This window comes from Lithobates pipiens, unplaced genomic scaffold (assembly GCF_037356315.1).
Source record: "Lithobates pipiens isolate NorthernLeopardFrog02 unplaced genomic scaffold, aLitPip1_a1.2 Scaffold_13, whole genome shotgun sequence".
NCBI classification, from domain to species: Eukaryota; Metazoa; Chordata; class Amphibia; order Anura; family Ranidae; genus Lithobates; species Lithobates pipiens.
Window position 1 is genome coordinate 130,183,121 of NW_027507718.1, and position 17,311 is coordinate 130,200,431.

Genomic DNA, 17,311 nt, shown 5'->3' on the forward strand with positions numbered 1-17,311 from the left:
TACAGGAACTCGTAGGTAGCTGACACCACTGACAAATCACAATACTATTATACCCCTTGTAATTATAATAGTAGGGCCCCAAGTTGGGGGGTGGGATGATGCGGACGTGTTGGCCATCAATTGCACCTCCACAATTGGGAAAGTCCCAATGGGTGGCAAAGTGGGAGGCCACAGTCTGCCATTCCTGTGGTGTTGAAGAAAACTATGGTGTCAAACTAGAAAAAAAAATTGTAATTTTGCACATCAATAATGCTAGCAGATTAGACACAAACATTTTTGGCCAAGATCAGTATAACATTTTTGAAAATGAGTATTTAAAGCCAAAAGTATAAGGTCCCCTTAGCAGATTCTTCACCCCCCCCCCCCCCCCCCCCATTTGATGGCCCATTGCAAAAAATTAGGGGAGGGGATGTTTTGGACAGGTAACCCTCTCCACTTCATTGAGAGCTGAATGCATAAATAATGTGTGATACTTTGGCCAGACCCTCCTTACATTATCGGCAGCCCACCGGACAGGTAAGAAGTGTCCTAATACAAAAAAATAAAAAAATAACGAACAAATGGAAGCACATTTTTACATTCTGCTATTACCTATCAAGATAATAATAGGAGAAAAAAAACTTTAAACAGTAGCATTTGAAAGTATTGAGGCAGGCCCTTGCACTACATGCTTTGGTGAATTCATCCATAAATCTGACCACAAAAGGGGTAGGTATAGTGTGTATTGGGTTTGGCAAAGTCAAAAGATAGAGGATTGCTATCAGATGACCTAGCAGTTGGGGAGAGGGGGGTTCCTAATAAGTTTGGTCCAGCAAAAAAAAAACTCTGGCACACTTTAGGGGGTGTTTAGGAGAAAGCACTACTATGGAGCTGACAAAATACATTGCTAAGTGACTAGGCTATAGGTTTATGGGCCCAGAAGAGCATGCTGGGGAGGTTAGTGAAGGCAAATATGCATGAAGGACAAAAAAGGAACTTTAAAAGCTTCAAGCATGCATGAGGACAAAGGGGAACAGCATATCAATTACAGTATATTGCAATCATGGTAATTGGGGAATGAGGAAAGAAATACAATACATTAGCAAACATTAAATATATAGAATGTGATGTTAAAGGAGAAAACTTACCTTAATATAGTCCTTCTGCAGGACCTGTATGATGGCAGAACAGGTCTCTGGAATAATGATTCCCAGAGCCTGGGGGGAGATACCTGTCAAGAACTTGAGGTCCTGAAGGCTTCTCCCTGTCGCCAAGTACCGCAACGTGGCAACTAGCCTCTGCTCCGGAGTGATGGCTTACCGCATGCAGTTATACTGCCTGCTGATATAAGGGGACAGGAAAGCCAGCAGATGGTGAAAAACAGGGTCCTTCATCTGGAGATAATTCCTGAAATCATCAGGATTATTCTCCCGGATCTCATAAAGCAAAGGCATGTGCGAGATTTGGTCACGCTGGAGCAAACAATTCTTGCTCCATGAATGCCTCCTTGCCCTGTTCATGGACTGAGCTTGTGTCAAAGCTAAAAGCCCAACACCAAGCCCCTGCACAGCACGAACTCTACGACAAGTATGTACACTAAACATGGCTTCAAAATGGTCGGCTGGTCAGAACGGACTAACAGAAAGCAAAAACAGCAAGGCCTGAAAGAACGAACTGAAAACCAGAAACGAGCGGACAAGCACTGAAAATCAAAGCGTACTATACCAAGATATAGTCCACAATGACCAACAAATGCAAACTGACTTCACGCACTGATAAGCAGATACGCACCCACAAGCACAAACTGAAGAGCAGTAACGGTCTGAAGCACAAATCTGAAAAGCGCAAATCGCATCTAACCAATCTTCTACTAACACGGGATAAACACGAGATCAGCAGAAGGAGCCCAAAGGGTGCCGCACGTGGTGCTGAGCTTGCCTTTTCTAGTCCCGTCGTACGCGGTTTACGTCACCGTGTTCTTTTCAACTGGAAATTCCGACAACTTTGTCCGACCCTGTGTATGCAACACCGGTTCCGGACTAAATCCGTTGGAAATTATCCGATGGATTTGGTGATCGGAATTTCCGACCGTGTGTATGAGGGCTTTCTGTCCTCCAACATTGTAGCATTAAAATAGCGACCGGAAGAGGATGGATGGAGACTTGTTTAAAACGTCACTTCTGCTCAACGATTCGCACATGGATTTTTCATTCTATACAAACATCTGTGAAAATGAACATCTTTGTAGGTAAATGTCACAAAGTGCATCCTTTCTGTATATGTACTAAAAGTTATTGAACCACTTACAGACCGCCCGCCTTCGTTCGGCACTTTAAAGAGGGATATCGTTGTTATGGCAACAGATAGCTGCCATAACCCTGGTATCCTCTTTAGCGGGCGGTCCGCTTTCAGATAAAAGTGGTCTCCATGGTGGATTCGCCGCAAGATCACTTTTATCAGTGGTGGGAGTGGGCCCCCCCTCCCACCGTGCTCCAGTACCCTCCATCGCCGCCTGCAGTGGCAGATCCAATCGTGTCTGCTCTCCTCTGTAGTATGGAGCTGAGTGAGGGGAAGGTGGCCCCCACCCAGCTCCATACCATTGCAGGGCGGAAGCGACGTCAAAATGTCACTTCCACCCATAGCTCTTACAGAGACTTTTTTTTTTATTATTGCATTTTAGTGTACATGAGATCTTTTTGACCTCAGATCTCATATTTAACCACTTCAATACAGGGTACTTATACACCTTCCTGCCCAGACCAATTTTCAGCTTTCAGCGCTGTCGCACTTTGACAATTGCGCACTCATGCTACACTGTACCCAAAATAAATTTTTATCATTTTGTTCCCACAAATAGAGCTTTCTTTTGGGGGTATTTGATCACCTCTGGGATTTTTATTTTCTGCTAAACAAATTTAAAAAAAGACCGAAAATGCTGAAAAAAAATATTTTTTTTGTTTCTGTTACAACACTTTCTAAATAGGTACGTCTTTTTTCCTTCACTGATGGGCACTGATGGGGCTGCACTGACCGGCTCTGATAAGACAGCACTGATGAGGTGGAACCAATAAGATAGCACTGATGAGGTGGCGCTAATATGCAGCACTGATAGGCAGTGGTGATGGGCACTGATAGATGCAGCACTGATGGGTACACATAGGTGGCACTGAAAGGCAGCACTGATAAGCAGGATGGATGGACATGGATGGGCACTGATAGGTGATATTGATGTACCCTAATGGATGGTACTGTTGGGTCACTGATTGGCAGGCATTATTGTTTGGCACTGATTGGCATCTCTGGCCATGGGTGGAATACCTGGTGGTGACTAGTGGTGGGCATCCCTGATGGTCCTGGTGATGTCCCTGGTGGTCCATTGTGGGCATCATTGGGGGGGGGGGGGCTGTGCTGATAATCAATCAGCACAAACCCCCCCTGTCAGAAGAGCAGCCAATCGGCTCTCCTCTACTCGCGTTTGACAGACGCGAGAGAGGAAAATCCGATAAACAGATTTTCCAGTTTATACTGTGATCAACCGTGATTGGACGCAGCTGATCACATGGTAAAGAGTCTCCGTTAGAGACGCTTTACCTAAATCGGAGTTGTGGTGTGTCAGACTGACACACTGCAACAATGATAACCGCGATGCATGTCCCCGGGGTGCGCAGCGGCTTGTTATCCTGAAAGACGTCATATGACATCTGGTCAGCATAACGCAACCACTTTGCCAATGCCATTTTGCTATATGGCGGGCGCCAAGTATTTAAGAGGTCCTTTATTACAAGGGATGCTTACATTCCTTGTAATAGGAATAAAAGTGACACATTTTTTTTTTTTAAACGAACCGTGTAAAAATAAAACGTAAAATAAGAAAAAAAATGTTTTTAAACGCGCCCCATCCTGCCCAGCTCACGCGCAGAACCATACGTGAGTAGCGCCCGCATATGAAAATGGTGTTCAAACCACACATGAGATATCACCACGATCGTTGGAGCAAGAGCAATAATTCTAGCCCTAGACCTCCTCTAACTCAAAACATGCAACCTGTAGAATTTTTTTAAACATCGCATATGGAGATTTTTAAAGATAAGTTTGTTGCCATTCCATGAGTGGGCGCAACTTTGAAGCGTGACATGTTGGGTATCGATTTACTCGGCATAACATCTTTCACGATATAAAAAAAAACTGGGCTAAATTTACTGTTGACTTATATTTTAATTCAAAGAAGTGCATTTTTGTTCCAAATAAAAACTCTTGTAAACTCTTGTAAGACTGTGTAAATACGGTGTGACAAAGTATTGCAACGACCGCCATTTTTTTTCGTCTCGGGTGTTAGAAAAAAATATATATAAATAATTTCTTTGCACTTTGGTAAACCACAAATATGCATATGTACTTTGAACAACTTTTGTGATTTAACAGTTGTCGTTCAACAAATTTTCATGCAAGCTCACTACTTTTTAAGACAAAATTATTATTGGCTCATTATGTAATCGTGTGTAGCTATGCAAATAAGATTTGTCGTTCAAAGAATTTTCATACTTGCTGACACTATATATAATCTACAATCAGAATTAATCATTGCCTCATTATGTACTCATGTACAGCTCTACACAGTAATCGTTCTGCTTAGGAACATCAGGGTTTTAATAAAAATATCTAATCAGGAGAGCATGGTTTTGAATCATGCATCAATGATTGTTCTGTACATCACTTAATAAAAAATAAAATAAAAATTAAATCTTCCAGGAAAAATAATAGATCGTTTTACTTCACCAGACTTCCTTCCCCATTTTATTGATGCTTATCGAGAACTTCCATGTCTATGGAAGTTCAAATTCAAAGAATACAGCGATAGGAATAAAAAAAAACTAGGCCTATAAAAAAACTCTGCCAAACACTGAGCCCATACGCTAATGTGGACTATGTGAAAAAAAATTGCAATTTTAAGAACAGTCTTCAAAAAAAGAGTTAAATATCACAATAGAGCCTGAGAAATCAAGTGCAGGTGCTAATGGTATACTGCATATGTACCACACGTGTGTTATTTTGATAATCTACATTTCCTATCAGATCAGGAGATCCCAAGACCCTCAGTTTCCAGCTTGCAACCATCATCACCAAATCTTGAACCACAATCAGAGGACAATTATGACATTCAAGTAAGATTATATATTATTTATTACACATATAAAACTAAACTGTTTATAAATGTATTACAAAGTCTAAACCCATGACAATGTCTGACTTTTTTTTTGTAAAATTGAAAAAGCAGAAATTAATCAAATGTACAAATTGTACTTTTTTAATGACGAGTGAAGATCCTAACTGACTATAAACTAGTAAACAGGTTTTTCAAGACACAGGTCCGTGAGAAAAACAATCACACAACCATGTTTTGCCAAGAGACAGCTCCAGGTTCACAGAAGTACTGCTTGTAATTTTCTCTATTTTGTCAGGCATTCATGGTGGCTAGTGGTGTCGCTGGAGTAATGTTGGTTAATGACTGTCCATCATTTCTCCAATCTCCTGGGATAATATTGCCTTGAGATGTGTCCTCACGATTCACTGATTGATGCATGTACATGACATTTTTGCACCTCAGATAGTTGTGCAGAACACAGCAGCAGTAAACCACTAGATCAATTTTGGCCATAGAGAGATTGGTCTGTTTGTAGAAAACGTGGAATCATTTAGACATGATGCCAAATGCATTCTCTACTACTCGTCTTGCCCGTGAAAGCCTGTAATTGAAAATGTGTTGCTCCCCTGACAAATGTTTCATGGGGTATGGTTTCAAAGGATGTTCACCAAGGTAACGCAGCATCAGCAACAAATACAAAATTCAGGCCCTCAGTGGTTTTGTCATTGGTCGGCAATTTTAACTTTCCATTCCCCAGATGTGCATAGAATTCTGTTTTCCCAATGGTCTCACCATCTGAACTTCAAACGTTTTTGCCGATATCAACAAAGAGAAACTCACATTTAGCAATTACTACTGCCAGCAATACAATACTAAACAAACCTTTACAGTTAGTGTGGAGGGTAGTATTTTGCACATGTTTGCCATCTATGACACCACCACGGTTCAGGAAATTACACGTCTCTTCGAATTGTGCTTTCCAATCTTTTTTTGTTGTAGGAAACTAAAGAAAGTTATTACATTCATTTTTTTTTCTTTATTGATTGCATAAATCTAATTTTACATAACTTTATCTTTTTTTAAACAGGAATCAAATGAATCACAGCCTGAGCCATCACCTACAGGACCATCACATAGACAGAAGAAAAGGAATAGGGATGAAGCTACTAATGCCTTTCTTATTCAAGCAACAGCAGCACTGAAAAAGAAGAGCGATGACTGTGATGCATTTATCTGCCTAACTACAAACAAGCTGAGAAGAATGACAGAGCAATGGAAACTAGTTGAACCCTTGCTCCTTCAATTGTATAATAAAGTTTTGAGGGGTGAAATCACTACTAATACATACATAGCCGATTATACTAGTTACAGCTAGCAGGTTCAACAAGCAATTCCCCAGGCATCAAACTGGCATGGTCCAGTGAGAACGCCAGACAGAAACCACAATATTTGGTCAAGAGATTACACATATGCACAATTATACATACATAGTTTTAGAGAGTTTAGCACTATTTTTGAAACTGTTGCTTGTTCTATTCAATGTACTGTGTATGATATGCAATTGTGTTACATACATGTATTCACAAATGTGAGGCATTTCCATATGAATTCTACTCAGCATTGTAAATGTTTACACTGTGTTGCGATTGTATGACATATGACATGTTGTTGTTTACACATCTTAACAAATCCATAGATTAAACACTACCTTAATTTTGTTAATTTAATGGAATAAAGTTGTTATAACTTGCACAAATGAGTTTTATAAATTATTTAAAATTATTTTAATGTTGTGCTTACCTTGATGTACTCATCTTGTAACACTCGGATTATGGCTTTGCAAGTCTCCGGAATTATTCGGCCCAGGGATTATGCAGAAATGCCAGTGGAGAACTTCAGGTCTTCGAGCGATCTACCAGTGGCAAAATATCTTAAGGTTGGGATGAGCCTTTGTTCTGGTGTAATGGACAGACTCATCAGTGTGTCCTGCCTCTGGAGCATTGGGTAGTAGTTGCGGTAGTCATCTGGATTATTGTCCTTTTGTTCACGTAGAAGAACCATATGCGAATATTGGTCCCGGTTAATCAACCACTCCTTGGATCATATCCAGCGATTCCCCTTTTTCTTAAGGGTAATGGACATTACCCCAAGCATGGGTATAGCAATTGATCTGGACATTTGATCATCATGAATATCCATTTCTCAAAATATCCAAAAGACAAAAGGTTTGCTTTCAACGACGTACTCTTACACGACCCACAAACATCCAGTCGTATGTAGGTTACATGGGGCTTGTGTTTCCAGGTTACAAATGTAATTGCTTGGGCAATAGTTTGATAAATTTATATATGTTCATATTGTTATCAAATGATGACTACGAACATGGAAACGATCATGTAAACAAGTTTATTCTGTCAGTTAGTGGCCAATTCACTTTCCACTGACAAAATATCATTTAGTCTGCAAATGGCTGAAATTCTGTGCGGCCAGCATTGGGCTATATTTAATAATTAGCAAGGTGCTGTACAGCAGCCTGACAGGCTTCAAAGAAACACAGTAAAATACAATAAACAAAAGAATAGTCTAGAGCTGCAATCAGAACAATTGCTGAATGTGAGTCAAGATCTAGTGAATTATTGCAGTCCTTTATAGTATGAAGTCCAGGTGGCTATTTCATGTTTAAAAAAAAGCTAAGAAACAAGTCCACTGGTTTAGGTGTGTGTGTGTGGGGGGGGGGGGGGGGGGGAGTAGAAGCAACCTCACAAACCTACAAAGAAAGAAGAAATAGACAGACACCTTTGGGTGTAGACTGTTAAAACATTTATTCTAGTTGTAAAAATAATGCAAAACACAGCCGTTAATGTTTAAACCGCTGGAACAAAAGTGAGTCCACCCCTAAGTGAAAATGTCCAAATTGGGACCCAAAGTGTCAATATTTTGTGTGGCCACCATTAATTTCCAGCACTTCCTTAACCATGTTGGGCATGGAGTTCACCAGAGCTTCACAGGTTGCCACTGGAGTCCTCTTCCATTCCTCCATGATGACATCACGGAGCTGGTGGATGTTAGAGACCTTGCGCTCCTCCACCTTCCGTTTTGAGGATGCCCCACAGATGCTCAATAGGGTTTAGATCTGGAGACATGCTTGGCCAGTCCATCACCTTTACCCTCAGCTTCTTTAGCAAAGCAGTGGTCGTCTTGGAGGTGTTTTGGGTCGTTATGTTTGACTACTGCCCTGCGGCCCAGTCTCCAAAAGGAGGGGATCATGCCCTGCTTCAGGATGTCACAGTACATGTTGGTATTCATGATTCCCTCAATGAACTATAGCTCCCTATTGCCAGCAGCACTCATGCAGCCCCAGACCATGACACTCCCACAACCATGCTTAACTGTAGGCAAGACACACTTGTCTTTGTACTCCTCACCTGGTTGCTGCGACACACGCTTGACACCATCTGAACCAAATGAAGTTTTATCTTGGTGTGATCAGACTACAGGAAACGGTTCCAGTAATCCATGTCCTTAGTCTGCTAATCTTCAGCAAACTGTTTTCGGGCTTTCTTGTGCATCATATTTAGAAGCGGCTTCCTTCTGAGATGAATACCATACAGACCAATTTGATGCGGTGTGCGGCGTATGGTCTGAGAACTGACAGGCTGACCCTCATCACCCCTTCAGCCGCTGCAGCAATGCTGGCAGCACTTATACATCTATTTCCCAAAGACAACCTCTGGATATGAGACTGAGCATGTGCACTGAACTTCTTTGTTCGACCATAGTGAGGCCTGTTCTGAGTGGAACCTGTCCTATTAAACCGCTGTATTGTCTTGGCCACCATGCTGCAGCTCAGTTTCAGGGTCTTGGCAATCATCTTATAGCCTAGGCCATCTTTATGTAGAGTAACAATTCTTTTTTTCAGATCCTCAGAGTTCTTTGCCATGAGGTGTCACGTTGAACTTTTAGCGACCAGTAAGAGAGAGTGATGACACCAAATTTAACAAACCGGCTCCCCATTCACACCTGAGACCTTGTAACACTAACGAGTCACATGACACCGGGGAGGGAAAATGGCTAATTGGGCCAATTTGGACATTTTCATCTAGGGGTGTACTCACTTCTGTTTCCAGCGGTTTAGACATTAATGGCTGTGTGTATTTTGAGGGAAAAGCAAGCTGTACACTCACTACTTAACATTGTAGCAAAGTGTCATTTCTCCGGTGTTGTCGCATGAAAATATATAATAAAATATTTACAAAAATATGAGGGACCAAGAATGTTACTGTATTAAGGATACACCTGTAATATATTGTCACATGCAGTAAGGGTAAAATAATGAAGAATACATAATCAACGATATACATTTATATGATAAATATACGTAAGCTTCTTATATAAAAAAACAAATCAATGATAAATATTATACAAGATTTATATAGCGCCAACAGTTTACAATGTAGAGGGGGGACAGCACAATTACAGCACAGTTCAATACAGAAGGGTCAGGAGGGCCCTGCTCATAGAGCTTACATTCTAAAGGGAGGGGGTGATGGTACAAAAGGTAATAGATGCGGGGAATAATTTGATGGTGGTGGCTCAGGGACAATTGTTAGGTGGGTGTGGGTTAGCCTTCCCTGAATAAGTGAGTTTTCAGGGACCTCCTAAAGGTGGACAGGTAAGGGGTTGATCGGACATTCTCGGGCAGGGAGTTAGAGGATGGAGAGGCTCTGGAGAAGTCCTGAAAGTGAGCATGGGAGGAGGTAATAAGGGAGCTAGAGAGCAGGAAGTCCTGGGAGGAGCGGAGGGGGCGATTTGGGCAATAATTGCAGATGAGGTTGGTGATGTAGCTGGGGGCGATGTTGTGGATGGCCTTGTATGTTGTGATTAGCATTTTGAATTTTATACAGTGGGCTAGAGGAAGCCAGTGAAGAGATTGGCAGAGAGGAGCGGCAGTCACGGATATGATAGTGAGGTATATTAGTCTAACAGCATTCATAATAGACTGAATGGGGATAGACAAGGCGGGAAATAATCAAGGAGTGAATAAGTTGCTTTGTGGTGTCAGTAGTCAGGAAGGGTCGAATTCTGGAGATGTTGTGGAGGTTAAGGTGGCAGGAATTAGTCAATGATTGGATGTGGGGGCTGAAAGAGAGGTCAGAGTTAAGGATTATACCCAGCACCTAGCATGTATGGAGGGACCAATGGTTGTGCTGTTGATCTTAATGGTAAAGTCATGGGGGGGGGGGGACCAGGAATGAGGAAATATAACAAGCTCAGTTTTAGAAAGATTGAGTTTGAGATATGTCATTCAGTAAGTTTGAGATCCGTAAGGTGATAGAGGGGGTATTGAAAGCCATGGGAGGTTATCAACTGGCCCAGGGAAGAGGTATAGAGCAAGAATAGGAGGGGCCCAAGGACGGAGCCTTGGGGTACACCAACAGAAAGAGGAAGAGCCTAGAGGCGATTCAGTTCGCATTGTGCGCTATACAAGTATTTCATTCATTCATTCATTCAAGAGGAGTGGAGGAGATGGAGTTGTAAGTGACACTGAAAGTGCACTGAGATAGTTAGGAGGAGAACCAGGATAAAGCAGAATCATGGAGGCCAAGGGAGTGTAGTTTGCTGAGGAGGAGCAGGTGGTCAACTGTGTCGAAGGCAGTAGAGAGGTCTATGAGTATGGAGTAATGGCCAGTGGTTTTAGCAGTTAGTAGGTCATTGGTGCGTTTTAGTAGGGCAGTTTCAGTGGAATGTTGTGGATGGAAGCTGGACTGTAGGGGGTTGACAAGGTTGTTGTCCATAAGGTAGCGACTTATTCGGTCCTGGACAAGGCGTTCGATGAGCTTGGAGGCAAACAGGAGCAGGGAGATGGGTCTTTAGTTATTCAAACCGGTGGGGTCTAGTGAGGGTTTTTTAAGTATGGGAGTAAGTGCATGTTTGAGCGGGGAAGGAAAGGTTCCCAGAGGAGAGCTTGAAGATGGGTTAGGGAGTTTAGGATAGAGCAGGAAGGTGGTCGCAGTAATTGTGAGGGGACAGGTGGTGAGGTGGGCCATGGAGAGGAGTTTATCAACTTTATCGGTGGTAACTAGGCAGAAGGAGGAGAGTATTGAGTGTGGTGTTGAGCTTGATGTGTTGGGTAGGGGAGGAAGTTGAATGTTAGACGTCTCCTAGCGAATTGTGTTGATTTTGCTTTTGAAATAGTTGGCAATCTGTTGAGCGGTAAGTAAATTGGTGGGTGGGGCAGTGGGGGCTGAAGTAAAGAAATAAGGGTAGAAAAGAGTTGACAGGGTTTGGATGTGAGAGTTTTGATGAGTGTTGTAGTAGGTTTGTTTAGCAGTGTGGAGGCAGGAGTCGTATTTGAGAAGGACAGATCTGTAGAGGGTAAAGTCTTGCAGGGTTTTAGATTTACGCCATGCTCACTCAAGGGCACGGCTGCATCTCTTGAGACTTCTAGTGTCGTCTGTTTGCCAGGGTTGCAGATGGGGCCTGGTTCTGCATGTAGAAAGAGGAGCAAGTACGTCTAGGGAGAAATAAAATAAAAGAATAAATATAAAAATAATTGAACTATGAAATATTCCTAAAAAGCAATGAATTGAAATTTTGCAATATGGAATAGTCCCAAAAAGTAATGGATTGATATATAAGAGTATGAAATGGTTCTAAAAAGCAATGGATTAATATATTAAGAAAAAAGGGGACATTTTGGTCAAAAAAATGAAAAATTGTGTATTAAGTTAAAAAGGTTTTGCAAAGAAGATTTTATTAAAAAAACAAACAAAAAATATATATTTTTTGGAAGTATAGAATAAATGAAAATAAACTTATTATGCATATTATGTGAGATAAAAGGGCCCTATGTGCTTATAACAATTACATTTATATAGGATATAGATATGTCATTTTAGTCCATCTATGTAGGGGATACCATAAAAATCGCTCACTATAGTGGGACTCAAAATGCGCATATAGTTAATCAGGGCCAAAAAGTTGAACAACAGAATCTCTGAGGCTGTAGGAATGTATATATCCAAACATACAAGTGTGTATGTGTGTGTATATGTATGCATATATATATATATATATATATATATATATATATATATATATATATATATATATATATATATATATATATATATATATTATATATATAATCTCACACACACAGCTTTTCCAAAATGCCCCTGCCCATTGCAATGAATGAGCAGTGGAGTTAAAAGCGCCCTGCTGGCAGCCGAAAAGCGCTACTTAAACAGCTCCCTTTTTCAGGGATATAGTAATCCATTGTTTTTTAGGACCATTTCATACTCGTATATCAATCCATTACTTTTTGGGACCATTCCATCTTGTAATAATTCAATTCATCGCTTTTTAGGAATATTTCATACTTCAATTATTTTTATATTTATTTTTATTTTATTTATCATTTATGTGTTTGTTTGTTTTTAAATATAAGAAGCTGATGTATATTTATCATGTAAATGTACAACATTGATTATATATTACTCATTATTTTACCCTTGGACCCCTTTCACACCACACCGCCCATAGCGTGGGCGGTAAAACGCCGCTATTTTTAGCAGCGTTTTACCAACGGATTTGCGACGCATTTCGGCCGATAGCGGGCCGCTTTTACCCCCTGCTAGCGGCCGGGAAAGGGTTAAAAATACCAGCAATACGCTGCAATAGCGGCGATTTGACCGGCGGTATTACAGCGCTGCCCCATTGATTTCAATGGGGAGCACCGGTGGAGGAGCGGTAAACACACTGCTCCTTCACCGCTCCAAAGAAGCTGCTGGCAGGACTTTGCCCTGACGTCCTGCCAGTGCACCTCGGGCTTTCACACTACAGACAATGGTGCAGCTTTTTTAGGGCGGATTGCAGGCACTATTTCTAACGCTGTAGCGCCTGCAAAACGCCCTGGTGTGAAAGGGGTCTTACTGCATGTGACAATATAGTACCAGTGTATTCTAGGCACAGTAACATTCATGGACTGAGGCCGCGTACACACGGGCGGACTGTTTGCTGAACTTTGTTCGTCAAACAGTTTGAGCGGACAGTCCGCTCAAAATTAGCATGGACGGACTTGACCACACACGACGAACGAACAGTCCGCTGAAACTTGCGTGATGACGTGAACGGCACGTACGCCGGGACGAAAAATACGACGTCCAATACACTGCAATGCAACCTTCGCCGTGTAAATCCTTTCTGAGCATGCGCGGAACTTAGTTTGACGAACAAGCCTACACACGGGCGGACTGTCCGCTCAAACCAAGTTTCAGCGGACAGTTTTACGGAAATTCCGAAAAACTTTGTTCGTCAGACTGTCCGTTGAAACTGTCCGCTGAAGCCCACACACGAGCGGACTGTCCGCCGAAACACTGTTCAGCGGACAAAGTTGGGCGAACAGTCCGCCCGTGTGTACGCGGCCTGACACACACACACACATATATAATTTTATTTTTTATTGTGAGGGGGTTGGATCGGCAGCAGGTGTGTGACCCCCTGGAACAGTTCACTACACAAAAATTAGGCACAGCAAACAGTACAACAGTAGTGAAGGTGAAAAGACAAAGGTGTGGTTTATTTACACTATATACAATGGTAATAAACAGTAAAACAAAAAAACATGAAAATAAATCCTTGCCAGCTTGGCCACTTACATACACAGCTTCCCTGGCTATCAGCCAGGTGTAGGCTTGTGCTGTCCCCAGCACCTATATCTCCCTGTTAGAGGCTTGCCACACAGGCATTGTCTCACCACACAGACAGGTATCATTCTCCCCAGTCTCAACAGGCAAAAAAACTGGTTCCAGGATGGAGCACCTCCCTAAGCATTCTGGAAGTTTTTTGTAGAAGTCTTAATGAGCCAGCTTACTTCAACTGGGCTCATTAACTCTACCCCTGCAGAACTCTCAGCACTTCCCCCTAGTGGTACAAATCTGCATAGAGCCTGAATCTAGGACACACACATTTGCCATCCTGAATGCAACCAGGTGATTTTACCTGCCTGCTGTCACATAACCCCCCCCCCCCCTGTTTCGGCCTTGGGGTTGGAACACCAGTAATCGGACACGCATGAACCCGGGATAAAGCATCCCCATTTCCTATCTAAACCCCAGGGCAAAGCTTTACCATAAAGTTAAATTCTTGTAGGGCCAGGAACCACCTATTTACCCTTCTATTGGTCTCCTTGTTTTGAGTCATCCACTTAAAGGGAGCGTGATCAGTAACCAGGTCAAAGTGTCTACCTAGCAGATAGTACCAGAGGGAATCTAGAGCCCACTTCACAGCCAAACACTCCTTCTAAATCATGACATCATTTACCCCATGGGATTTCAAGTTTCTGCTGAGATAAATGACCCTCTTCCATCTTCCAAACTTGGGATTACACTGCTCCTAACCCAACATCTGATGCATTCGTTTGTATAACAAAGTCTTTAGAGAAGTCCGGTGAGTACAACACTGGCTGGCTACATAAGGCTTTTTTTTTAAACTGGAATGCTGCTTCAGCGTCCGGGATCCATTTAACCATGACTGACTCTTTCCCTTTTGTCCAGTTGGTTAGAGGCACAGCCTAAGAAGCGAAATGGGGCATGAATCGCCGATAATAGCCATAAATCCCTAGAAAGGTTTGTGCCTTCTTCTTGCTGTTGGGGTGTGGCTAACTCTGTATGGTTTTTTAAGCTGCTTGTTGGAAATTCCGACCGTGTGTAGGCTCCATCGGACATTTTTTGGCGGAATTTCCGACTAACAAAATTTAAGAGCTGGTTCTCAAATTTTCCGACAACAAAATCCATTGTCGTAAATTCTGAGCATATGTACACAATTCCGACACACAAAACTCCACGCATGCTCTGAATCAAGTACGAGACGGTGTGGTAAAACTAGCGTTCGTAATGGAGATAGCACATTCGTCACACTGCAAAGTTTTTAATCTTTTTTAATGCAGTGCATTCTCTTTATCTTTAGAATGCTAGCATAATAAGGTTGTTTTGCTGCTGATATTCACACAGAGTTCTGACAAACTGGTTTCTTATTTTTCGTGATTTCCTGAATAATTATTATTTTTATTTTTTTTGCCAGATATCCAGAATAGTTTTATTTATCTTTATAGTAATATACTTTTTATATCAAGATCTCCTGTGTTTTTTTTGTTTTTTTATTTGTTTTTTTAGTGATCCCCATAATATATTCTCTCGTTTTGTGTGTCAAGTTAGCACAACACCATTATTCTATTGTATTTTTTTAACCTCAAAGATATTGGTTGGTGTTGGTGTCCCTTGTTAATTTCACATTGTGTTTTTGAAATGTACCTGTCTACTCACAAACAAACTGTCCTTTTTGAACTAAAACACAGCCAAGTATTTGTGAAAATAAAATAGGCATTTATTAGGGGTCATAAAAAAATAAAGAGAAAGGCAACGCTGGATAAACTGGTGAGATTGTGAAGCCTTTGCACCCAAGGGCACACATCAATTATGTGACAGGCAAAATTGGTAGCCTGAGGAGTCCATTTAATAGGGAGCACAATACGGTCCTGGACTTCGAGAGATCAGGAGCAGCAGCAGATGACATGTATGTCCTGAGGTTGTGGTCTTACAATAGCCTACATCTTTTTTCAGACCAGACTGAACCCAGGCCATTACTCTCTTGTCTTCCTTACATGCTTCCTTGCATGCTTGCTTCCAGGCTGTGGCTCTGGTGTTAGAGTTGTGGAAGGAGGTGGAGGAGGATGGTCCAACTCACACAGATGGGTTTTGCTTGTGATTTCGCCCCTCAACCCCTTATTTAGGGCCAGATGGATCACTTCCTCACAAAAGAGGCGTTGGCCCACCTCCATTTCCTGCATGTTGCTGGCTTCCATGAAGGCATAGGCCTCTTGAAGATTGGGGGTGGTTCTGAGGGCTGTAGTAACCTCCTGAATCAAAGAAAGAGCTGACTCCTGCATGTTCCTCCCTTTCCTGGTACTTTTTGTTGGCATGCAGAGGGGAGGAACCTGGGATTAGGTCAGGCTACTGGGCCCGACCACCTCCTGGCTGCCACTTTCCCCCACCACCTCCTGGCTGCCACTTTCCCCTACCACCTCCTGGCTGCCACTTTCCACAGCCTCCTCCTGGCTGAGGCTTTTCTGTGTATGAAAATGGGACATATTTTTAGTTTATTGTTCATCAATCAAACACAATTTTGAGAAATATGTTAAACAATGCTATACCCGACTCAAGCTGGGCTCCTCCACATTTTCTTCCTGGGTGGAAGGCCCAGGTTGGACTTCTGAAGCCTCATCTGAGGTGGAAGGAAGAGTGGAAGGAGAGAGTGATGGCCTGATTTCAGTCTGGTCTGACAAAAACTGCAGTCTGTCGTAGTATCACAGCCTGGGGACATAAATGTCATCTGCTGTTGCTCCGGATCTCATGGAAACCTGGACCTTTTTGAACTCCCTATTATATGTGCTCCTCGGGCCACCAATTTTGGCCTTCAAATAGTTGATGTTTGCCATGAGGATCTGCAGCTTCACCAAATCCAGCAATTGATCCAGCGCTGCCTGACTATTTCTTTTTTTAGTATAAAAGTCATGTTTCACTTGCCACAGACAGCACAGCTCTCTGTACATATCAATGAATTGGGGGAGGAAGTTGTGATCATTGAATCAATCCATTTTCTCTGCAAGACACAACACAAGACAAACCCTAATGTCGGGCTAAACTCTCCTAATCTTGTCCCAATATAGGCCTCAATCTAGAGGCAGTGATGCCCAAAGTTAAAATTATACCTTCATTATCACGGCGCTTCCGCTACTCCATTCTCCGCTCACAGATCGTACATACAACGCACATATGTTGCGCTTTATATACACTGCATATGCATCAAACTCCACCCTCCCCTGACCTTCTTTCTAGTGTATTCCCCGCCCCTTCTCTTTCGGCGCTGTGGGAGAGCACATGGCGAAGAAAGTGCAAGTGCATGCAGAAGAGAGCAGTAACAAGGATGACGAAAGCCCGGCGCCACAAACATCCCGATCCAGGAGATTTAAGGCCTCTAATATGTCCTTTGTAGAGATGGGGGAGATGGTGAACATCTTGAAGAGGGCCAACTATGATGGGAAGCATGGACCTTACCCAAACCCAAATGTGAGAAAGGCCAAGATCATGGCTAAAGTTGTGAAAAGTCTGCAGAAGAATTTTGGGGTAC

At 42.3% G+C, this 17,311-nt stretch overlaps 2 protein-coding genes across 2 annotated transcripts in view; both read left to right on the forward strand.

Annotated features, from left to right (window-relative positions):
- LOC143974321 (uncharacterized) overlaps positions 1–6,878 on the forward strand; it is a 60,630-nt gene extending 53,752 nt beyond the window's left edge. Inside the window, exons 2-3 of the mRNA XM_077475570.1 lie at positions 5,053–5,141; positions 6,210–6,878. Coding sequence (XP_077331696.1) covers positions 5,053–5,141; positions 6,210–6,497 — 377 coding nt within the window. The 3' untranslated portion in view covers positions 6,498–6,878. The remainder of the gene's footprint in view (positions 1–5,052; positions 5,142–6,209) is intronic.
- Positions 1–17,311, forward strand: part of LOC143974320 (acetylgalactosaminyl-O-glycosyl-glycoprotein beta-1,3-N-acetylglucosaminyltransferase-like) — a 311,622-nt gene that overhangs the window by 148,318 nt on the left and 145,993 nt on the right. The gene's annotated exons all lie outside the window — the stretch shown is intronic.